This window comes from Topomyia yanbarensis, chromosome 3 (genome assembly GCF_030247195.1).
Source record: "Topomyia yanbarensis strain Yona2022 chromosome 3, ASM3024719v1, whole genome shotgun sequence".
NCBI lineage: Eukaryota > Metazoa > Arthropoda > Insecta > Diptera > Culicidae > Topomyia > Topomyia yanbarensis.
This window is the reverse complement of record NC_080672.1, coordinates 42,535,386-42,561,234: the sequence shown is the minus strand read 5'-3', so window position 1 is coordinate 42,561,234 and position 25,849 is coordinate 42,535,386. Positions and strand designations below refer to the sequence as shown.

The window sequence follows — 25,849 nt, the reverse complement described above, 5'->3', positions numbered from 1 at the left end:
GATGCGGTGATTGGTGATGAAGGCACTCGCTTTGGTTGGCCGAATAATTACGGTAATAAATTCATTAGTGTTTAGAACTAATTTTGATGTGGGAGTTGGACCAGAAAAACAACAAAATTACATATCAATTAGTCATTCGGAGAATGAGAGATGATCCCGAGGTTTTTAGGAAGGGCCTCCTTATGTAGAACTCACTGTGTAATCTAACCTTCTGTTTGTTCCTTTAATGACTAATGTAAGGCTTTAAGATCAATTTATCTATAAAGTAAACTAAAAATTTTCGTAAAGAAGTCACTTAATCTGACCGTCAAAATACTAAAAATAACTGCTCTTCAAAGGTCTACTAAATGCAATAAAAATGCCCAACTGGCAAAAAATTAGAATCTACCATTCTATCAGCTACCCTTGAAATGGCACCCTTATCTCGAAACAAGCATCGAGGCGCCCTCGATAGCAACAAAGGGGAACGAACTGGGATTCCAAAGTAAATCGATCAACATCGCTGATTCGCTGAGAACCGTGTGCTATTTTTGATGGCTTCAAGTGCCTTTTTGTAATCAATCGCCCCCGCCCGGGTGTTGTGATTTGTGAACTAGAATGTGGCTGGTAGATGGCTGATATGCAATCTTTGCGATGTCCGATGTCCCATACGCGCGAGATAAGATGGGTGGCGAACGAAATGTGCTGCCGCATGGTGGTAATGGTAATAAATTTTCGAATCCTGGTAAAAGCTTACCTTGGGCAGTGAAGCCAGACACTGCTGCTTGACGTCCCACACGACCTTATCGGAGGGAAACTGGAGACACTTGTAGACGTTCAGCTCCGGCACGAAAATCCGCACCAGCAGCCAGCCGTCCCTCGGCTCGGGTGGTGGTTCATCGTCGAAGGTCATACCGGTATCCATTCCGCAATCACTCCGGGCGGTCCCGATTTGCAAATCCAAAGCGCGATTCAATTTTCACCAATCTTGCGGCCCACTCTAATCTTAATCTCAACACAACCTCAACTCGCGCTGGCGGCGGTCGTAAATTGAAACTCCCTCACGATCCTCACTCACTCGCTTTTCTTCGGCACTTTATGGCAAGCACACTTTTTTCTCTGCTCTTCGGTGTAGGGTGGCATTGAGTTCGCACAAATCAATCGCGCCCAGCTTTGGGCTTTTCCGTGAACTCGAGCTGCGCGAGATAACCGAATTTCGTTCTTCTTGCTGCTGATGCTGAGATGTTGTGCGATAGCCTTCACACAGGCGAACAAGTCTGCAAAAAAGGGAGAAACCGAAGAAATAGAATGAATTAATGAGCGTATCGAATCGGTGAAATTAGCATAAAATCAGAGAATATTGTGCTTTTCCGTCTTCTAGCGAACATTTTCGGGGGCATCGGAAATGGTTTCCATACTTTTTCGATTTGTTAAAAAGCAATAACGATTATTTCTTCCAGATGAGCAGATGTTTTTATTTAGATTTATCGGTAGCGAGATGCATTTCCGCTGCTGGAAGGGGATTTTGAATTGAGATTTTCTATTACCTATTGGATTGGGATTTCCCTTAAATTGGGCGCGGCGAAAACTTTTGCTTGTTATTTGAGGAATGTTTTGCCGGTGGTTGCGGAAATCGGGCTGATCGATATCGATTTCTGGTTAAATGCAATGTGGAGATTTTTTCATATGCAGTCGGAATCAGATTAAATTTGATGTGGTGTGACAAGAACAGTCTATTTTAACTGAAATACGAACATTTTACATTTCTTGTATAATAAAATTTCTTTTATAAGAAATGTATGGATATTCATGAATTTTTCCGAGGCCCGTACATAAATATTTTTTTTCAAAGTTAAAGTATTTGCCCTTGCATTAAGTGTTGTTCTAAACCGTGAAAAACTTTCAAACTTGTTGATGTTCGATGATATATAAATACACAGATCCCCACTTAGAAGAACTTACTTATAATATTCATATACAGATTACACTCATGACAACATTTGGTACCGAGAGCAATAGTATTTTTATCCACAACTTCAACAAGTGTGAATTTGACTTTTATGGCAATATTTAAGTTATTAAATACCGGTCATATTACAAGAATTGGCAATTTATGATATAAATATATGTAGCGTGCAATGGAACAATAATAATTCCTATATTTATACCCATTCTAGTACTAACCATTAGTTACCCGTGCTCCCACGCTCTCTCTTCGTGCTCGCGGAAACTGCCATGGCTCATATCTTTTCTCATTCTAATTAGTGTTGTATGTTCTGCTAACAATCTGAAATTTCTATTTCAATTTTAATTTGCAATCTAATTTGACATGCGTGGAACGTCATTGTATAATATTGGCAACACAAAGTCAAATTATATTGATTTAAATTCATGCCAAAGCTATTCCCGTATACATGGTTTGTGGGTTGTATACAATTCCCCAGAGCCAATCCCCAGAATTCCATCCCCCAGAATACCCCATTCCCCAGAAAAGTTAATGTTTTTAATGATTTCTTTTTTTGTGGTGAAGCCTAAGGTTTGCGCATTACCAAATTCAAGGAACTGGTGCGGTGTAAAGCTGCTGAGGACATGCCGCCGAATGTGGCCGCCCCTCGCAAGCAAACCTGTTATCCACTCGTATAACCGGTTTACTCGATCATAGGGATTGGTTCCTTCTTTTAATCATGAGCAGTTTTTTGATTTTGTATGCCAAAAAATTCTTGCGCGCAAATTTGTGATATTTTCCTCTGACCGGTTTAATAAATCATAGGTGTTGATTCCTTCTTTTGAACTTTCCTTGAATCTGTAATAAAGTCGAAATGAATGCTCATTTTTAAAAATGGCTTGGTGTGTTTTTAGAGCATTTCTCGACAAACATACGATTACGGCGTAAAACCCAACTGTCAAAATTCTCTTTGAAAAGAAATTCCTGACAAACCGTTATAGGCCACAAACAGTTCACAGCTTTAAATGAAAGAGAAAACCTTTCTCTTTTGTTTAGGGATCATCCATAAATGACGTAGCATTTTTGAGTTATTTTTAACACCCCCTCCCCCATCGTCATTTCGTCACAAACCCTAAAAACCACCCTTTGACCCACCATTGACCCGCAATTTTTTTTTAAATAAAAAACGATGTTAGTTATTCCCCTTTAAAAAGCTACGTAGCATGACATGACCCCCTACCACCCTGTCGTCACACATCATCACAAAATATAAAACTCCCCCCTCCCCCGTATAATGCTACGTCATTTATGGATGGTCCCTTACTATCAACATCTTTTGTTGGAGAGTAACGGTTTGTCCACAATTTCCGCTAAAAATGAATTTTGACAGTTGACTTTAACGCCGTAATCATATGTTTGTCGAGGTTTATCTTTCTTTTGAATTAGAAATGTTTCCTATGCAAATGTATGATCTACCCGAAATACATTTAATATTTTCGTACCTTATGCCAAATGTTACTTATACCACAGACTAACAGATATCATACTCGACAACAATTCTTCGCCAATGTTAGCGATCATTTTGAGTATATTTTTAGTTGGGACAGTTATCGCATTTACGATTCTAATCCATATAAGGCGCCACTGATATATGCTCAAATATACGGGATAGACCACTAGTAAAAAAAGTTCCTGGTCTGAGGGTTAACTAATTTGTAAATGAGTGGTTGGAACCGTGTATAGTGTTTGGCGGATTGATATTTTTAAGGAACTAATCATAGTGTTATGTCTGTTTGTCTGTGCTTATGCTACACGACTGTTAGGTCAAATGGCCAACTACTATATAATGTCTTATGTCAGACGATGTTGTGCCAAAAGACTTTATGTCGAACAGGATAGTCTTGCTCAAAAGTTGATCACAAGTTTGCGTGCAAGAGTCATTTGGCACGAAAATTCAATGAACTGCTCATGTTTGAAAGAATGAATCAATTCCTATGTTTGAGTAAATCGGGTAAGCGAATAGATAACTGGCTTACTTGCGAGGAGCCACCGCTTTCGGCAGCTCATACTCAGCAGCCCAACACCACATGACTTCCTTTGCTTCAATAAGTTTGGACCTAAAAAGATCAAATCAATAAAAAACTTTTCTGGGGAATGACTTTCTGGGAAATGGTGCATTCTGGAGGATGGAATTCTGGGGAATGGTACATTCTGGGAAATGACTTTCTGGGGAATAGTGTATAATGGGGGATGGTATTCTGGGGGATGGAATTCTGGGGAATGGCTTTCTGGGGAATGATTTTCGGGGGAATAATATACAATCGGTTTGTTCTGTAGAGTAGCAGCAGTGGGAAATTTTGAGCCATGTTTGTATTTTACGCAAACTGAAACTGGCTAAAGTTCAAACTAGAGCTTCCATTTCTCGGCGGTTTTCAGCTTCCCGGGATTCAGGAAAAAAATAAAAAAAATTCCCGGGAACCCGGGAATACATAAGAAAAATAAAATGAATGACTGGTTTCCTTGAAATTAAAAGAATGAATTTAAAAGTCTTTAAACCTGATTGATTGCATGTATATCTGTCCTAAAACAGTTGTCAGAAGATGTCGATTTGATGGACTACACAGCATTGAATCATTTGATAACTCGTCACGCAGTTTATATCAACTTCTTTTGAATGATTTTCCTTGGATCAACCTTGGATAACCCAAGATTACGATTGCGACGACATCCTGAACGCAGCTACTGGTGTTACGGTCTAAAATTGGAATTCGTAGCAGAACATTTCGATGGGAAGGGATCAATTTAATGCAAAGCATCTTTGATTACCTTGGATGAAATGATTCAGCTACTCCAAGGTAGTGTGTGATCAAGTTAAAAACGTGATAAAACGAATCCGTTCCCAGCAGAGTTGGACCAGCATGACTCCGAATTAAGATTGAATTAAAGTAAAGCGGATAATGGACGAACTACGCAGCGATCGGTGAAGTCTACCATCGATTTCCAGTTTCGAGCGAGTATCCGAATTGATTGGTCTTCAAAAATACTGCATCCTTGAAAGCGATATTGAAAGAGTTTGGATGTGCAGGTATTGGACAGATGCGGCGTTCTGTACTTCTTTTCATACAAATTTTAATATCCAGGAATGCAAAATTGTATGCTTAATTCATATAATAAAATTGATATTACAATTCCAGTATAATACATTGGACGAAATATGCATTCGATGAACGGACCAAATAGCGTTTACCATCCCAGTTTTTGAAACTAAAACAAATCGATTTTTTGAAGAAATCAGCATAATTTCCGTAACTAATCTCTATTTGCAAACACTTCCATTGAGGATCTAGTTATTAAAATAAGAAAGAACTATTCAAAAATCCATAAATTGGATCATCGGTTGCGGAGATACCATGCGCACTTCGCGGTAATAGTCGAAGAATTTGTCGATTTTGGCATGAAAAAAAGAACATTCTTTAGCAAAGCACTTGCGTAAGGTTTGGACACTATACCTTAAAAATCACAAAAAATGTCTTCATATTACCGATTTCAAAGATATATCGCCCATTGATCTACGAACCAGTTGAAAACGTATGATTTACGATTACTACCCCCTCCAACTGTTTGCCAGTCGAGATATTGCAAGCAGAATTTTTTTGCAGAAGGCAAGTTTTTTTGGAATAAATTTAAAAATCCTTTTCCCGGGATTCCTGAATCCCAGGAATGAGAAAACACTATTTCCCGTGATTCGGGAATCCCGGAAAGGCCAAAAATCCCAGAATTCCCAGGAAATAAATTCCAGGGATGGAACCTCGAATTCAAACCCTGGTTGGATCTTCGAAATGTAGACCAAAGTAGACACTCCAGTCTCTTGATTATGAATTTAACTTCTTTAGTGAAGTTGAAACGCTAGATGAACTTTAACGAGGCTGCAAAATGAAAACGAGATGTTGAAAAAATCATTGAACGGGGGAACATTATCAGATACTTGTAAAACAACTTTCAAAAAAAACTTTTCCACTCACATTTCAGGACAATTTGAAACCCCTCAATTGGATTTTTCAATCATTCACTTTGCTATAACTCTCCCTAGGAAACAAAATAGTTACAACAAAAACATCTGTACGAACGGGATTTCATAAGTTACCAAGTTTTATATAGATATAGAACATAATGCATAGCTAGTGATGTCCGATTCTTGCAAATAATTGATTATCCGTTAATCGAGTAATTTTCAAATTTCTCATTTTTTTCAGTTTGATTAGGATGATATAGGAAATATATTTATGTAAATTTAGATACTTTCCGATTTCATTGAGATGAAATCCAAACCTACTTATTCAACTTATTAACCCTCCGGCACCCGCGCCGTTGTATTTTGTGCGACACCTTCAGAAACTCTAGCGAAGTCTTCTTCCAGAACCAGCGGCTGCTCATTCCGGGAGCCATTCACGCGAGTGCCGGAGGGTAAATTTAAATGGTTTGAAAATTTGAGTATATTTTCAAGATTTCATTCATTTTGTTTGCTCATTCACTTCAATAAATTTTTCATGCATTTTTCATTTTTATTCATTCTATTCACATTATCATATTTGTCTATTTTATATGACTGATTTGCGTTAATAATCCGTATATTACTTTGAAGTTGTTTTTTCAATTCATTTTGTTTATCTATTTGATTTTTTTTTATTTCATTTATTGCTTCTATTTTATTGTATTCAAAAATTTTATTATGGCCATCTTCTTCACTTGATTCCTTTTTAATTTTTTATTTAATTAATTTTATTTTATTGTTCATTATTAAGGTTATTAATTTTGTTTAATTTCATTTATATTTTTAATTTTATTTATTTCTTGCGTTTCATTCATTCTATTTTTTTGAATTTATTAATTTTATTTATTGTATTCAGTTTATCTATTTTAAATTGTTGTTGTTATTTATTCCTTTTTATTTTTTTGATTATAGAGGTTTTAACCTTAGGGTTATTCGCCTCTTTCGGGTTAGATAAATCTCTTTTGTAAAAAATTTCTAACCCTATGTGCGGGGTTGGGAATCGAACCCAGGTGAGCTGCGAACAGGGCAATCGATTTACCAACCACGCTATGTCCGTTTCTATTTATTTATGTTATTCATTCTAAACAGGTTGTTATTTTTTTTCGTTTCATACATTTTTAATTTGATGCCTGGAGAAATTGAAAATCATCAAATTTGTTTTATTAAATTTTCATTAAAAGCAGGAAAAAGGTAAAACAGACATTTAACTAATTAGATTTAAAATATTTAACCAAATGTGTGGTTGTGACCAAGAGACATTTTTAACGAGTTTGTCATTTCTAGTCCTGAAGGCTGCTCGCTAGTGATTTTTTTCTAGTCAGGTTTAGTTCCCAACACATTGATACAAACGGTATATTAATAACAGCGAGAAGATGATACAAAGCAAAATGCGTCCATAACGATACTGATAGGCTGGCGGTGGGGAGGCAAACGAAATCATCTCACGAATCATAAGTGTGAAGCTTTTATACGCCATTTTACGAGTCAGCGAGTGTGTGCGGTCATAGCACGGATAGCATAGAAGTGTCCTTTGCGAATTTTTTGTCGACTCCATAAATCTAATGGCAGGATTTTTTTTATAAGTTTCAGTTAATGAGACATTTATTGTGCGTGAGAGGTGGTTGGGAATATAAAGGATGGAAGAAAGAAAATCTTTGTGAGCTTCGTGTGCAGCACATTGATCCGATTGTATGTGAGTGTGTGTCAACGATTTCATTTTTCGAGTGCACTGCGCTCACCTCAAACTGTGCGTGAATAGATCCATGTTCAAAAGGGATTGTATTTGGGCATGGGATTGAGGGCGTAAAAACAGAAAATGTGAGCGCGCTTTTTATGGGTGTAATAATATATCTAGTGTAAGCTTCGGCTGTACAGTAACAACGAAAAGGGCGAGGATCACTTTTTCTTGTACGAGATTTGTCCTACTGGAGCAGTACAGCTAGATTCTCGGAAGGGCTCCCCGTCAGAATCACTGACTACAATTGCAGACGAGTCGGGAAATGTCACTCACTAAAACACTGCTTAATGCCAATTACAGCGGGTCCTGATTCTGAATGTTTCTGATTCTGATATCGCGAAGGGCTCGAGCGTTTGTAGGTTATCGTATTCGATCGCGTGTGCGTTTTGTATGTCGCGTGTGCTAACGTGTATGTAACTTCGCGTGTCTGAATTCTATTTTATAACCGTGTACCTTTTTTATATTCACGTGTGTTCTTGGATGATCGCGGGTGGACGGTGAATCTGATGCTTAGTTTTCGGTGTACGGTTCAGATACTAGAAGAGGGTGAGTTCTCTCATATCACTAGAGTTCCCAGTCATGCCGCCATGGAACGTGTTGTTTAGTTGATATGAGCGTAATTTTTTCTTTGGTCCACATGAAGGCATTGGACCTATGCTACCGGTTCACGATCACGCGAACGCGGGCGTTTGTAGGTTCGCTCCTGAGACCGTGTTTCTGAATTTTAAGCACTAAAACATTCGCTTAGTCAGCGGGGTGTTATCCTGTTTGCAAGATTGCGGGCCTAGGTGTCGTGGATGATCGCGAAGGACTCGAGCGTTTATATGTTTACTTTTTTGTCGCGTGTGCTAGCGTGTACGTACCTTCGCGTGTATAAATTATCTTCTATGACCGTGTAGCCACTCGCGTGTTCTTGAATGATCGAGCGCGGACCGTGAATCTGATACTTAATTTTTAGTCTATGGGTCAGATGCTAGAAGAGACTGAGTTCCCCATTTCACTAGAGTTCCTGGTCATTAGTGACTCGAAAATGACATTTTTCAGCACAGCACTTTTTGAGTTCCTTTTGTGGTCCCAAATGCCTGTGAAAAGTTTGGGAGCGGTCGGTTGCTTCCCGGGTTTGCGCATTGCGTTTAAAGTTTGTATGGGATTTTACATGGGGAAATCAATTATTTTGCATTTACGTTAATAAAGATCGCTATTTCACTCAATATGAAAAAAACCAGGTTTATAAAACGATAATTCAAACCTTGGTTAACAACTTTGTCGAAACCGGTAACTAGCTACGAATTTTCAAAAAATAGTAATAACGATTTTAAAACTTATGGTTCAATCCAAATGCAGAAATTAATTATTTCTTCCAACACTGTCAGTGTACCACGACACCGATACTTTAAACTTGAACAAATGAAAATATATTCATCGCAGAGACTTGGTACCTTTGAATGACATGTTCAGAATGAATTGCTGAATAACACAGACGTAGTCAGAAAATGAAAAGAAGAGGGAGGGGGGGGGGGCTTGTGTACTCACCAGTTCCCTTTTTAGATAGTTTAGTATAACATAAGGAGCACATCTTCAACGCAGGTTTGTACCGTCGAATTAAAAATTAATCTTACGTGTTTGAGTGCTACTATTTAAGGGCTCTACTGTTTTCTCATTTAAAATGGTACAACAATTTATAAGTTTTACATATTTTAAAACCCTATTTCTTAGCCGTTCAGAGTCAGAATTTAAAAAAAAAAAATGCATATCCTTAGATTCTTTGAAGTCTCGGAATTGTTTTTATTGAAGTTTTCGTTTGAGAATCTAGGAACGAAACCAGGATAGTTACTTCAAACAAGCGTTTTTTGATGAAATTGAGTTAGGTTCACGCAAAACAGAGGTGATCTTGGTGGACCAGCAATATACTTCAGGTTGGAACCCAACGCGATTTCCAGACCTGAGCTAGTTTTTGCATCGAGCTAAAATAACATAAATTTGTAGGTGTAAATCCTAAATATTGTAAATGTTTTTTCCCACAACAAAGATTGTAGTATGATTCATATTTGGGTCTATCAAAATATTAAGAAAGTTCAATCGTTGACTTTTACAAGGACGTAATGATTCTTTGTTTTATACAAAACAATCTAAAAAGAGACTGGGGAGTACACAAGACCCCCCACCCCACCCCCGCTTCTTTTCATTTTCTGACTACGTCTATTTTATTCAGCAATTCATTCTGAACATTTCATTCAAAGATACCAAGTCTCTGCGATGAATATATTCTCATTTATCTAAGTTTTTAATGTCGATGTCGGTGGTGCACCGGCAGTGTTGGAAAAACTAATCAATTTCTGCATTTGGATTTTACCATAAGTTTTAAAATCGTTATAACTATTTTTTGAAAACTCGTAGCTAGTTACGGTCTTCGGCAAAGTTGTTAACCAAGGTTTGAACTATAGTTTTATGTAGCTGGTTTTTCATTATCAGTGAAATAGGGATCTTTATTAATTAAAATGCAAAATAATTGATTTCCCCATATAAAATCCCATGCAAACTTTGAACGCAATGCGCAAACCCGGGAAGCAACCAACCGCTACCAAATTTTGCACAGGCATTTGGGACCACAAAAGGAACTCAAAAAGTGCTGTGCCCGCTAGTTTAAATCATTTTGAAGTTTTCCCATACAACCGCGAGCCACTCTACTGGTCATGTCGCCATGTCATTTTTATTGGTCTAACTGAAAGCATAAATTTAGGCTACTAGGATCGAGGGTAGAGACTTCCGGACGAGACCGATTCATGATCGCGCGAACAATGGGTTAATGCTTGGGACCGCGTTTGTATATTTATAAGCGCTAAAACGTTAACTTAGTTATTGGGGTGTTTCAATGTTGGGGAGATCGGGGGTGAAAGTATGTGTGGATGATTGCAATTGCATGTTCGCGTTTGTGACCAGGTTTGTGTTATCGCGAAGGACACGAGCATTTGTACGTTTAGAATGAGAGAGATTGTGTGTGAATATGAGAGAATACTCTATTGATTGTGTTACTGAGTGTTAGTAGGAAGCTAATTTAAGATAGTTATAAAAGGAGAAATAACATGCCGACTAAAGATAAAAAGATATAAATTGACCGACATTATTTTTGGTATGCATGGTTAGTTGAAAAGCAAACTATTAGAAGTGCAACAAAAGCAGACCAATGAAGTAGAAGAAATGAATACATGTGACGTGAAATCAAACTACTCCAACCCCTGTAAATACCAACAAATTATATTTGTTTAAGATTAACGACAATTGCATTCTATTAGAATTTTGTCATACTATGCTGACTGGGAATGGATGATTCACGTGCATCGGTAACCCTCAAACAGGCAAAATTGTGACTTCAAGAAGCATTGCTCCTAAGACACAATGACATCAAAAGCCTCTTTTTTGTCATTTTATCAGTGGAGAATCGAAGGCCAGAAAACGCGCAATCATTTGTATTTCAAATTACAAGTTCATTGAAACTAGAGAACTGAAACTACCCGGGCCTCTAAGACTCCTTGTCTTTATGAGGGGTGAATTAATCGTACCTTAATTTATCCAATCCGATCTCTCCGAATGAATCGAATCGAATGCTTAAGTTGAATATCCGAAAAAAGTGGCCAACGAATCCTAGGAAGAAAAAAATTACACACGGGACCATAAATTACCCATTATTCTATCATATACGCCAGTTCTGCATCCATTCTCTGACCCAGCTGTCATAAATACCCAGACGAACACATACACAGATGGACGGCTAGAACATAACAATTGTAGTACAATAAACAACGATTATCGCTATACTAACACTAATAGGCTTTTACTTTTACATTTCTTTAATGGTCGATCGTTAGCTTGGGCTGGTGCAAAATATTAAAGAGCACGAAACATGAAAAAGGCCCTTGAGTCCTCTCGGGCTCCTGGATGCACTACCATCGGGCGTAATGCAATAACCATCTTAAAGCTATTATATGTCAGCGGTTCTTTAAAACCGATGCACGAAAAATGCTTGATGATGTTTGAAATACCGTCAAACCCGTCAACCTAGGGGCGGGGTGCTGTTCTAATAATTTAATTTATATAAAAAAGAATTCTGTTCACTAAAAATTCTTAAATCCTGAAACGAAATATCCAGGAATCTAAAAACCATGAATTCAAGTAATCAAATAATCCCACATAAAGAAAAAGCTATGAAGCCAGAAGATGAGAAATCCCAGGAAACCTGAAGATTCTAAATAGTTGAATCCAAAATATTTCGAATACCAAGAAATTTCAAGATACAGATATTCATGAACCGAAAAATCTAGTAATTCGACTATTGTTGAATCCAAGAATCCTAGTAATCCTGGCCTAATGGCTAGGAATCGAGCACGGCAGGAATCCAGAAATAGACAAATCGTAATATCGGAGAAAATCTAGCAGGTCAGGCATCCAAAATATCAAGATGCTACAAATCTAAGAATCCAGCATATCATGAACCTCTCTAGGAATCGATAAATCTAGAAAGTACAGAATTCCGCAGCGTGACGGGAATAGCGTAGCTCACCTGGGCTCAATTCCCAATCCCGCACATAGGGTTATAGAATTTTCCAAAAGAGATTTCTCTAACTCGAAAAGAGGCGAATGACCTCAACATTAAAACCTCAATAATAAAAAAAGAATTCCGCAATTCTGTTGTTTGACAAACCTGGAATCCCAAAATGGCTCAATGTATGGTTCTAGTAAGCTAGAAGTTCAAGAATCCAAGAAGTTTCGAAAATGGAAATCCCGTAGAGCCTGAATCGAGTAGTCTTGACTTCCCAAACTTTGTGAATCTCGTAGTCTCAGAAACCTGGAACCCTGAAATCGTGGAATGGGGAATCCAGACATTAAAGGAGAATCCATTCACAGAAGTTTGGTGAAAATTTGTTGGAATTAATATGACTTGTATGAATCTATTTAATTTACCATACTGATTACCAGATTCTCGACTGACGGTTTGCAATAAAAACTACTTAACAATCAACCAACAAACCGTCTAAATTAGCAATCCGATATCGGTGTCAATATAAAACTGGTTTAATTACTCTCCACGACGCTTCGTGCCGCCCAGTGCAAAAACACCATTCGCTAGTGTGAACTACGCAATTGACGTGTATGCAAATTAGTGCAAGAAAAACAATAAAGACAACGTGAACGACTAATTAACCGCCTCAGCCAACGCCATCCGACGACTACTCGGCACAAAGAGCCAGAGCTCCATTCACAAGTGACCGACTTGGCTGCGATCTTCCGACAACTTCACCCCTATGGCCTATGAGATCCGATCGTTTCGAATGCATTCCGCAGAAGTGCTGTGGTATAAACGAGACACGCGATAGCCGATCTTGTTTTTTTTTCTTCCTCTGTTCACCTCTCATTACGCACTCGATCAACTCATAAATCATGCGTTTTAATTCCGATCCGCATGTGGTGCTTGCTTGTGGGATCAAAGGACAGCCAGCGAAACTGGATCCGGGTGACACTGCGGCTTGAATTCGAATGCGCTAAAGAAGAACGAGTTCGCGAATACGCCAACGGGGGGGATTAATGCTGGCGGGCAAAATTGAAAACTTTTCAATTAGCACCTGAAATTGGAGCGGAGATTAGTACTGCTACTAATTTGCGAAACTGATTGCTGGCGCAGGCGACGGAACAACAATTCCACGGAACCATCCAACCGAGGCCAAACTACTTTCGAACCGCAGCCCGGTCTGCTGGGATCGTGGTTCGTAAGTTAGGTTCATGAGCCGAGTGGATCAGTGCTTTGTTCGCCTCAATTGGGTTTTGTGGGAAAAATAAATGGGACAGGTTTTTTGGCAAGGTTGTGATAATTGTTACGATAGAAGCAGAGTTCGCAGAGATATGAAACAAATAAAAGTAAACATGTATGATGCCCGATTTGATTTATCGAAATTGGTGCCAATGTGTAAAGTAACTTGTAGAAAGATGATAATCAAGCTTCAAATAATGGATTTGAGTTAACATGTATTCTCAAAGCTTTAAGATTAATGAACATGTTCTTAGTTCATAAGGTTGTTACAGTAGAATATGAGCAGCAAAGGGTCCTACGTACTTCCCTAGCTTAATCCCTCGATTTATTATCGAATTAATTCAAACTCTAACATTGCGCTCCAGGATATACACCAGCAACTCTATCATTTGATCCTTATTCTTCGGAGCTAGTAACGGATAGCAGTTCTATTGGAACTAAATTCTTCCCCCCTCCCTTCCTTACATACATTAAGAGTTAAGAGTGAAATTTATCATTTTTTAAGTGTGCCCTTTGGTCCCAAGTCCCAAGCCAGCGGGGACAGACACATTCTTGCCCCATCCGAAGAAATCTTTTAAAATGCACAGTATGTACCGTAAGCTAATCCGGAACCGTGAAATGCATCCCATTTACGGCAACGGTCTGAGGGCTGGATCGCGCATACACTCCAGGTAGGTACGAGGTACGACGACGAGCTTGGGGCAAGACATAAATTGCATGATGCCACGGAAGAAGATGTGCACATTGCCGATTCCGCTTTTCCGACGAAAGAGAATGAGGCAGAGAGAAAGAGGTGTAATTTTGCGCGAGATGGTGCGTAAGATATGTTGCCAATTGCGCCATCAGCAGTTAGACCCTGCGTCGTCGTCGTCGTCTTCTAGTGGTTGATGTTCTGGCACGGATAGGACAGAACGGACCGAGACGAAGAAGATGATGATGATGTTCATGGTCGTTCTACACGGCGAGGCTTATTTTTAGAACCATGACTAAAAATTGCCGTCCGGAGGATGCATGCATAACTACGTAGAGTTAGTAGATCGTAAGAATAATTCTTGCTTGCGGTAGGTTCGGGTTGAGGATGAAAATGGTCCGCAATTAAAGCTTGGAGCGGAGGAAGTTATGAACGCACTTGGCAAGTGAAGTTCGATGAACGCAACAACGGACCTCGCAATCGTCGACATTAATCTTTTTCGAACGGGCCTAATCACTTCGTTTCAATCTGGGTATTTTATGGTTTAACAGCTGCAGGAATTTCAAGCGCTTGCATTTTTCCGAAGCCTTCGGGTGATTATTTTCCGTCGCACGCATCTTTCTGAACGATTCTAGTTTCCCCGACTAAAGCTGAATCGAACCGCATTCGAACTGTTCTAATCTTGTAAAACTAGTTAGCGTCTATTTGGTCGTTCCAGAATGGACTCTAAGAGACTCTTGAGAGCTTTGCTTGAAGAATCAAGAACATACCCAACACGATACAAGTCACACTTAATGAAATTGTAACTCATATATACAAATTTTTTCATAGAAGCCAATTAAAGTCTTATCTTTATTTTATATAGATGACGATTACAGCTGGCTTTTTTGTGGAAAAAAATGAATTAGAGATTTGATGTCTTCAGTGGAGTTGTTGGGAATAATATTCGAAACAACTTTGTTGAAGACACAAGAGCTGTATGTATGCAACCTATCGGAATATATAAAAATATATACGAAACTTTATCAAATCCAAATATCGTCTATAACAGACTCATAACTTGTTCATAAATGAATATTTGATTGTCTTAAACAATTTTGCAGAAAACTAAACACTTGTAAAAATTACCATTTCCATAACATTGGAACCACTTGTTTTGAAAATTTTATTTCGCAAGTAATCGACTATATCTCAACACTCTGAACACATATAGCATTTGTGTCTGTAATAAAGTTGTTTCTGATGTCATTTCTAGTAATTTTACTGAAGACACCAAGTCTGAATGTTTTTGGAAAGCTGATCTCAATAATTGCTACTAGGGAGATTATCAGCCAAAATATTTTTTCCAAGAAATGCCCTAAATTATGTTATAAATCTTTTTCGAAGATACTAAACCTCCCAAATTGATGGTATCAATATTATATGATCTTGACCGCAAAAAAAAATGATTTTGAACATTTATTTCGGTATTCTTCACTTTAAAAGTGCATAACTTGATAACATAACCTTTGATAATCTAATTATTACAATCAACTCAGAATGCACAAATACACAAATAAGAGCCACTTACGTCACTGTTTTCATTTTGCTTAATTTTCAATTCGACTGACTATATTTATAATTGTTAATACAAAAATTCTTCAAATGCTCATATAAACCGATCCTGACGTACTAGCGACAAACGGAAAACTCAATTTTTCATCATTTTCTGTCTACTTACTAAAAACAGTATGCAGCAGTCTCAGCACATTCAAGTTATAATGGTGATCCTCAATCTGGTGGCGGAAGTATACGCATAAAAATTCTTGGAATGCGTACTCCACTTCACCCCACTGTCCAGACTGATCACGCTGTCAATGCAAAATCATTAGTGCTTTCATCGATTCTCTAAAAAAAATCGAAACAATGTCTGAAAGACAGATAATCACCTGTATCCCTTATCAAACCGAGCTTTGAAAAGAGATTGATTTATTTTTAAAAAGCATTTACAAGCACGAGTTGCTAATATGCGCAGCCAGCAATACTGTAAACAAATGAAGCAATAGACAAATAACAGTCGCCTCAATTTGATATGAGATAAGCTTTAGTTATGTTTATTATTGTGACCATTTGTTTCTTGATTGGTCAAGATGAGGCTCTGTAGCAAAGTGGGAATACCCTTTGGTTCAATACAGTGGCGGTTGATTTTAAATGTTGACACACCCGTCCTTCTGTTCACAGCGTATAAAATTTATTGTATATGAAAATGGAGCTTAGATTTTCGGAAATCACCTTCAAACAGTTCCATCAGTTTTACTCTTGTTATGACATATGTCTTCCATTTAATTCCACTATAATAATTATTATAGTGGAATTAAACGGAATACATCCATCTTAACAGGATTAACTGTGACATTCCACTAAGTCACTCAAAAAGTTTTGAATTTTGTAAAAAATTATAGTTCCATCACGCTTGAAAAAAATCCTACGAACGTTCGTTGGTTTATCTGAGAAGCTGAGGAAAGAAACTTGAAACTTGAAGAGCTGCAATACATCGTACTACAACACGTTTTGTTACCACGTGCTTCCGATTAGTTCACTGCAAGCGTCAAGTCAAAATACGGAGAAACTGCGTAACGTCAAAATACACAAAAACTGCGTTTGTAACCCAAGCTTACCAAGTTCCTTCACAGGATTTTTCAGCAGTGTTCGTGTCGCGAGAGTGCCTACAGTTTACCGTTTCATCTGAGTCTACAATGCTAAATAGAATGCGTTATCAGTTCTCAAACCACGTAGTGTGCACATCAAGGACAAATTCTCACGTGACAGGACGCAAAACCCTACACAGAATCCGCTATGAAAAAACCATCTGTTGTATCCAAAGCCAGCATAAAGCCTTCAACATCATCCACAGCATCAGTTCAATAGGGAACAGTTGCCCAACCACATCCATGCCAATTTAGCTTAAATTAACGGATGTTCAACAAAAAATGAGAATTTTTTCAGTCAGTAGTTAAAAAACAAAAAAAAATAAAGATTTCAGTATTTTTAATTAACCCTCCGGAAGTCGCGCTTATGGCCCACTGAACGAGCAGCCGCTGGTGGCCTAAGACGATTTCGCTAAATGTTCAGAGCAGCGTGCACTCAATGCACTAGCGCGACTGCCGGAAGATTCAAAACATAAAGTTTATTCTTCAAAACACGTCAATGAATATTGGAGAAGGGGTCCTGGTCAGCAATATGACGCAACTTAGTCACGATGCTCTCACAAGAGCACTGGACGGCACTGACGTCCATCTTCCGGATACAATTCCGGATCCAGGTAGTCAACTGCTTCGTATCTTTGGCCCGCCAATTAGCTTTGTATGCTAGGGCACTGAGGGAGCCGAAAAAATACTCAATGGGATGTCACTGGGGCATGTTGATGGGTTCCTTTCATTTGGCACGTACGGTATCTTTTTCTGCTCAAGATACTCCAGCGTCTTCTTGGCGTAATAGGAAGACTCCTTGTCCGGCCAAGACATACTTTCCTATCCGTATGATGATCCTTTAAGAACGGCAGAAGAATTTTCTCAAGACACTCCTCCTGGTACACTTGTTGATTGATAGCCACACCGCTCGGCTTGATTCACGGCTTTGAAATCCCTCTGTCCGATATGGCGATGTACAGCATAACTTTTTTTTTTAAATTTATGCTTAAACTTATATTTTACTTCGGGGGGTGTGGCCGACTTGTCGTTGGAATAGTAGCTGTCATTTCCTGGAATGTGGGTCTTCGAGAGCGGAAAGTAACTTTCGTCGTTCAGCTCGAACGACGTCCCATGGTAGTTCTTCGTCATCCACCGCCACTGCGATTACACTATCGCTATTTGCTCGTACGTGTATTCGGGGGACCGAATCTTCTCCCGACAGATGACGCCCTCTATCTTGAGGGTTCGGTGAATCAAGGTATGGGAGCAGTGATATTTTCGGCCGACGTCACGCAAACTCGTTCCGTCCTTGTTGTCGAACAGCTTTTTTAACGCTTTCTTTCTCTTCTTTGTCATTATCTTCGCCAGACGGCCACTAACATCCTTCCGATCCACGCTCAGGGATACCAGGATCTGGTAAACTGTACTCACGAACACGCTTTCGTCTCGAAAATGGTTTACCGTAAACTTTTTTCCACGATGACCATGCGTTTCGTAAAACCATTCAACACGCTCGGGGAGTACTTGCTGTTTCGACCCTACCTTCGATTGAACTGACAGCACCCGAGTGAAAAGAAACATACCACCCATTCTAGGGGGTCCAGAGAGCAATTCTTTTGAAGAGAAAAAAACGCTCTTTACTTTAATTGCAGAAAGGTATTGAAATCATTCTCATTTTTTATTGAACACCCGTTACGGAATGTTTATAGGTTTGCGTTTGAGACTGCATTTGAAAGTTCGTAAGTACTGAAACGTTCACTTTATTACCGGGGTGTTATCAAATTTGCACAATCGTGAGCGTAGGTGTGCGTGGTTGATCGCGAATGGCTTAAACATTCGTATGTTGACGTGTTGTCGCGTATGCTGCCGTGTATGTCAGTTCGCGTGTATAAATTCGATTTTTCGCGATATACATATTCGCGTGTGTTCCTGGATGGCCACGCGGACCTATTTAGTTTTCGGTATACGATTTACATTCTAACAGGAAGTGAGTTAGCCCATACCACTCCCGGTCCCCGGTCATGTAGCCATGGAACGTGTTGTCCAGTGGATATGATAGCTTTCTTTTTTATTTGGTCAAATTGAATGCATGGACATAGACTGCTAGCACTAAGCATAGAACCTTCCGGAACTGACCGATTCATGATCGTGCAAGCGCGTGAGTTTTTAGGTTAACGCTTGAGACCGCGAAAGGAAAATTTATATGCGCTGAGACGTTCACCTTATCACCGGGATGTTATCATGCTTGCGAGATTGCGGGTGTACGTTGCGTGCTCGAGCATTTGTAGGTTAACGTGTTTGTCGCGTGTATCGGACTTCGCGTGTATAAATTCGATTTTATAATCATGTATTCGCGTGTATTCTTGAACGATCACGCGAGGACCATGTATCTGATGCTTAATTTTTAGTGTATGGTACAGATGCTAGAAGAAAGTCAGTTTTTCTATATCACTAGAGTTCCCCGTCATGTTGCCATGGAACGTGTTGTCTAGTGAATATGAGCGATTCATGAACGCGCAAGCGGTGGCTTAATGCTTGAGATCGCGTTTGTATTACCGGGGTATTTTAATGTTGGCGAAATCGCAAGCGTCAGTATGTATAGATGATTGCAATGGTATGTTTGCGGTGGGGTCGCGAAGGACACGAGCGTTTGTACGTATATAAGGGAATATGCGATTAATTAGTAAATGTTAGTATGAATCTAATTTAGGATATAGTAATAAAAGGAATCATAACATGCCGAATAAACAAAAAAGATGTAAAGAGGTTGATTAAAAGTGACTAAATTGACCGATACTATTTTAGTATACCTGAATAGTGGAGAAGCAAACTAATAGAAGTATAATAAAAAAGACTAATGAAGTAGAAGAGAAGAACACATGTCACTTGCAATCAAACTACTTTAACTCGTGTAAATACAGTAAACGATGTTTATTCACCATTACCGGCAATTTCATTATGTTAGAATTTCACCATACTATGCTGACCGGGAAAGAATGATTCGCGAGCGTCGGTTAATAAATTGTACCTTAATTTATCCAATCTGACCTTCCCGAATGAATCTGAAATCATAAACATTGTTCAACTGTCTGCTTTATAGGTTGATAGAATTTTTACAAACCAGTCCCAAAGTTGTATTTAGGAACCATTGGTTTTAGATGTATAGTATCTTCGGCAAATTTTCTTAGAACTTTCTTGTCGAATTTTTTCTATTAGCTGAATTAGGGTGGTCCTTGTGGTTAGGGTGTTTAAAGTATCAACTTTTTAGATATGTAAAATTCAGTTACATAATAATCTATAAAGTTATGAATCAATCAAATTGAGGCAACTTTTGTGAATAAACTATATGGCTATATCTAATGGTTTATGTGCCATGATTTTTGCAATATTAAAGGTAGGGTGGTTCTTTAAAAATCAGTTTTTTTCTCAATATCTTTTTACGTGTTAATTTCTCGCTAATACTTTGTTCTAGAGGTTTTTAGAAATTTTGCAAATGCACATTTTTGCTGAAGCAATGAAGTTTCTATCTCTTTTGTTTGCATAGTTATAGGCGATTTTCAAAATAAAAATGGTTTTTTTTTCAAATCTATATATCTTCCAACATTGCAAATGGATGTTCAATCTTTTAATTTCATTTGAAAGATCGGACCTTTTTTTTAGTTTTCGGTGAAAAAACTGAGGGAGCGTTATTTCTGTAAAAAAATTAAATAATTTTTAAAAATGGTGTATTTTTCAACAAAAATCGTTCATAACTTTCTAAATAGACGAGATAATAACTTTGCTACTTCAGCAAAAATATGCGCCATACAAAGTTCTAAAAGTGCTCCAAACAAAGTATTTACGATAAATCAATGTATAAAGTGACAAATGAGAAATAGTGATATTACGGGATCACGTTTTCATCACTCAATCGCTTATGGTAAAATCAACTGAGAAATAGTCAATGTGTGTGATAATGCCAAAAGTCACAAAAAATCTATTGAATATGTGACACTTTTTGAAAATAAAACAGTCTACCATACAACTACATGTTAGCGTGAATTTACAATAGTGTTAATAGCGTACTATAGTAAACTCTAAATAAAAGTTATCTTGTATGGTCAATAAAGCGAGTACCGTCACCATGCATTATATAGATGCTAGGGAACTATGCTTTATGAGTTATTTTACCAGTTCGCTGTTAGCGATTTTCAGACCTCTTTGTTTTGAAGTAACAAAGAATTGAGAATCTTTCCTTAACTTACCGACAGCTGTCATTATAGTCAATATTTAATTTATACTTTCAAACATTGCATAAATGTTGTAAAAGCATACAATAATTCCCGCTGCTATGAATAACAAACTCGTTTCAAGCTTTTTTTTTTAATATAACGAGACGTGAACTAAAGAATTTTCTTTCTAGCACTCGTTTTGAGCACTAGTCCAAACCAAAAAGGATTTCCTTAAAAAAGCATAGAAACTTTTGTTGGCCGATTTAGAATTAACGATAGTTTGCAACTAACACTAATGTAAATCCACGCAAGCATTTAGATGTACGGTAGACTTTTTTTTCAAAAACATTTACAAATCCAAAGCCATGATTTTCGGCATTACCACACACATTGGCTATTTCTCAGTTGATTTTACCATAAGAGATTGAGCGATGAAAACGTGACCCCTTAAAATCACAATTTTTCATTTGTCATTTCATACATTGTTTTTTCGATAATACTTTGTTTGATGCACTTTTAGAACTTTGGATGGAGCATATTTTTGCTGAAGTAACAAAATTATTATCTCGTCTATTTGAAAAGTTATGAACGATTTTTGTTGAAAAATACACCATTTTTAAAAATTAATTATTTTTTTTACAGAAATAACGCTCCCTCAGTTTTTTTTCACCGAAAACTAAATAAGTTTCAAATAAAATTAAAAGATTGAAAATTCATTTGCAATGTTGGAAGATATATAGCTTTGAAAAAACCCATTTTTATTTTGAAAATCGCCTGTAACTATGCAAACCAAAGAGATAGAAACATCATTGCTTCGGCAAAAATGTGTATTTACAAAAGTTCCAAAAACCTCTAGAACAAAGTATTAGCTAAAAATTAACACATAAAAATATATTGAGAAAAACTGATTTTTAAAGAACCACCTTACCTTAAATATTGCAAAAATCATAAACCATTAGAGATAGCCACATAGTTTCTTCACAAATGTTGCTTCAATTTGATTGATTCATAACTTTATAGAATAGTATGTAGCTGAATTTTACATATCTAGAAAGTTGATACTTTGAACACCTTAACCACAAGGACCACCCTAATTAAACTAATATAAAAAATAGGCAAGAAAGTTCTAAGAAAGTTTGCCGAAGATATTAAATATCTCAAACCAACGGTTTAGGCGCAAACAGTTTTGTCTTCCTAAATACAGCTTTGAGACCATAGTGCAGTGTATCTCCAAATTTTGAACGAGAATCATAGCAAAATCTGAACACATTCAGGAAACAACCACAGCAACCAAACATACGATTGTTACTCCATGTATATTTTTGGTACAAACTGGTTATTTTGGAAAAGGTTTCATAAATGCGTGATCTACTATTCATAATTTCAGCAACGTGATCACGGTTTTCGGAAAATTTTCGGCTCACGAAATCGTGAGTTTTTCATGAATTTTTGAATTTACCACCTTGTATTTAATTTCGGAGTATTTACAACGAGCAGAAACTTACGGAAAAACGAATAAGGATTTGCAGTGTGCCGACACAATTTGTTTGTAGTCAAACTTATTCAGTTTGCTATTTGATCTCTATCTAGAAAAGAACGAACACCGATTCAGTACCCAATCATTTTGGATTTTGGTAGAAGAATTAATCGATTTTTTTAGTATCTACCAGCTATCGAAACTGAAGAATGTCGTGCCAGACCTCGTTATGCCAGAATGAAGCATAAGAAAAAAAATCAGCCTAAATGTGAGGCACTTTTCCAACGTAAGTGACATTTTAAACATGCTTTGTTGAACAGAACACTTGTTAAACATATCAATAAAATCGTAATTCCAAACTCTGGAATGTTTCTTACATTTAAAGATCTTCAACCTTAATTGCCCCTGTCCGTCATGTGGAAATAAGTAAACCACCGAAGAAAATAGCCTAGCGGGAGGATACCATTGTGAGTGACTTCAAACAAACTCGCATTGAACGTAAGATTCGCGAGGTGGAAAAAAACTGCAAGAAAACATTGTGCTTAAAGGGACGGAAGTATCCCATACACAGTTCCACCACCTGTGAAATACTGTCCTAATAACGTTCGCTGTATCTCGTCTTCCCAACGGCCTACTAAGTTCATGTCGCAAGCAAAGTTTTCTAAAAGGAGCAAATTCTCGCGTGTTCAAACACCACACAGATTCTTGGAACGACAAATTTCACAACCATCAAACCACCATAAAATGGTGGGGGATTTAGATATGGGGTTTATCGGACCATGGTGATGGTATTTTTATGGGTTGAAACCATTTTAAACACCGCAAGCACCGGGGTATTACGGGGTTTTCGTTTGCTCGCAATGGCATTGAGGAGCTCTGTCACCACGTGGCTCTAGTGTATATGTGAAATAGAACAAGAGTCACGTTTCTCAGTATTTTGAACGATATGTTTGGATTGAATAAATTAGTTTGAACAGTCCTGCGAACATCGGACAGAATACTATTCGGCATTATCGGTTTTCGATGTTTTAGATTTCAAATCTTCTAAATAGTAGAAATTTTTTCACAAACCGCCGTTACGTATCTGCAAAATATTCACTTTTCATTGATAAAATGTGTGTCACCACACTGTAGACGACAGCAGCATTACACGCACATCCCGTACGAAAGTGAATCCACTCATTAGCAGGCGTGGAGTGTCAGCACTGATCTTCAGCCCGCTGCTGTGACCAGTCGTCATATCATTACCGTGGGTCTCTCTGATTATTAGTGCGAGCCGGGAAGGGGCCGGAGTTCGATTTCCTTTTTTTTCTCCTACGGGGCTGTGCTACTCTGGCAGGCTGTTAAGTTAACAACACCGTCCGACAGACTGATGCGAAAATGAGTGCCCGGCTATGCTTTTGCACTAATGACTGGTTTCGCTGCGTAGAATTCCGACGAGTCGCGAGACAACAGTTACAGCGAAAGAGGGAGGCGGGGGGGTTTCAATATTCAATTTAAAAGCGAAATTCTCCAGAGATCAACATCAGGTCCCGACTGGTGGTAAGGGTTAGTCATGAACGGAAAAATTAACGAGAGTTTATCTCAGTACTTTTTTTTCGGTGGAGCCTTAATTTAGGTTACTATCACTCATTATACTGAGTTCCATTTTTTGTCCATCAACTTGTAAAATTAATAGCAAGCGCCATCAAAAGTGCCAATATATTATTTTTTCCCATGTCAGCCGGAGACGGCGTGCGTGTGATACTCAGTCCATAACATATTTTGGATTATGAGTAGGCCCAATTTACTTTCGCCTCGAGAGGCACTACCGCAAGAGATGATTAAGGCGAAACTTGTTTTACCTTAAAGAGAAGCTTCTTGACGATAGAAAGTGAATTTTTCAACGGGTGGATCTGCTAAGTCAAGGCAGGGTCTGTTTGTGAATGATGGACAATTGGGCACTTACTCAGGAAGTATACACTGACGGCATGGTTATTCACCCAGAGGACGTTTCAGTATGAAGGTTTCGCTCCAACAATGTTTTCATGCAATCCGGCGCTAGCTCTGTCCGGGCACTAAGTTAGTGTCGGATTCTGATGAGACAAATTCAAAAATTAATTTAACTATGATAACAATTTTATTGTATAATGATTCGCACAGTCCTGCAACATATTTTTAGGCTATTCAGAAATCCATCAGCAAGCCCTAGGTACAAATTTAGGCTTAGTATGTCACGTATTATTATACAATTAGAGCTTAAAAGATGTAAATAATTTATCAGATTCGAAGTAGCAACAAAACGTGCACAGCTCCTAGCGAAACTACCACCCAGTATTCAGAGGCTCATTAGGAATCGTAGTATGGTAGCAGAGGCAATGAACTAAGAACTTAGCGACCAACGAAGGACAAGAAAAGCGCCATGATTTAAATAAATTTGACGGGGTCGCGTGCCTTGCCCTCCCTGCTCACACCAACCTTACCCACGGAAACTTTCATGGACGGGGAGCAAACGCCCACTGGCTTAGCTTCGCACAATCAACGACAACCATTGTCCGCTATTACATGGTGCTAATCCGATTTAGTCCGGCCACGGAAGTCCAACGCGGGAAAGAAACTCTTGTTGCTCTAGAAAGAAGGACAGGAGCAAAAAAAACCTGCAGCCAAAGTTACCTAATTAGTTTCTCACCTACATTCAACTCGCCTTGGGCTCTAACTAATCGGGTCGAGCTCCAGTTCCGAGTGAATCGATGAAGCAAAACCGCAAACACTAGTGTGAAGCATTACAAATGTGCCTTCTAGGCAGGCGGCTTTGCTTGTTGGAAGACCAACCACAGCTCGACAAGTTCGCCAACCTTTGATCTCGCATGGTCTGCCTGGTCAATTTTGATACTGCAGCGAGAAACGCGACTGTCTCCTTGGCGTTTCCCGCCAAAGACGAAGCGAGGTAAATAAATCACTTTAGCATCGATTGTGTTCGGCCATTGGAAATGGTTGTCCGTTATGAGTTCAGAAGGAACTGGTTCGAAACGAATGGTACAGTTCAAACAAAATACTCAGAGCCTCAAAATTCAGTTTGAAGAATTGGTCCAACCACAGAACTGTGAAACTTCAAATTGGGATATTGTGTCTTAGTCGGAAGTTAGCTGATTGAAGCACACATGAATTTGCCCTCATGTCTCGGTCACTTCCGTGGTCATAAACCGATTAGTTATCATGAAATCGATCAAATTGTTTAATCAAAATTTAAGACCCCGTTTTTCCACCCGTTCTATTCAAGACACCAACCGAACTGGTTGACGTTGA

The 25,849-nt window shown here is 38.3% G+C and overlaps 1 protein-coding gene across 3 annotated transcripts in view; it reads right to left on the bottom strand.

Moving 5' to 3' along the window:
• LOC131692065 (SH3 and multiple ankyrin repeat domains protein 2) overlaps nt 1-25,849 on the bottom strand; it is a 415,982-nt gene that overhangs the window by 248,680 nt on the left and 141,453 nt on the right. For all 3 annotated transcript variants that reach the window (XM_058978917.1, XM_058978919.1, XM_058978918.1), the window contains exon 2: nt 737-1,256. In XM_058978917.1, coding sequence (XP_058834900.1) covers nt 737-904 — 168 coding nt within the window. In that variant the 5' untranslated portion in view covers nt 905-1,256. The remainder of the gene's footprint in view (nt 1-736; nt 1,257-25,849) is intronic.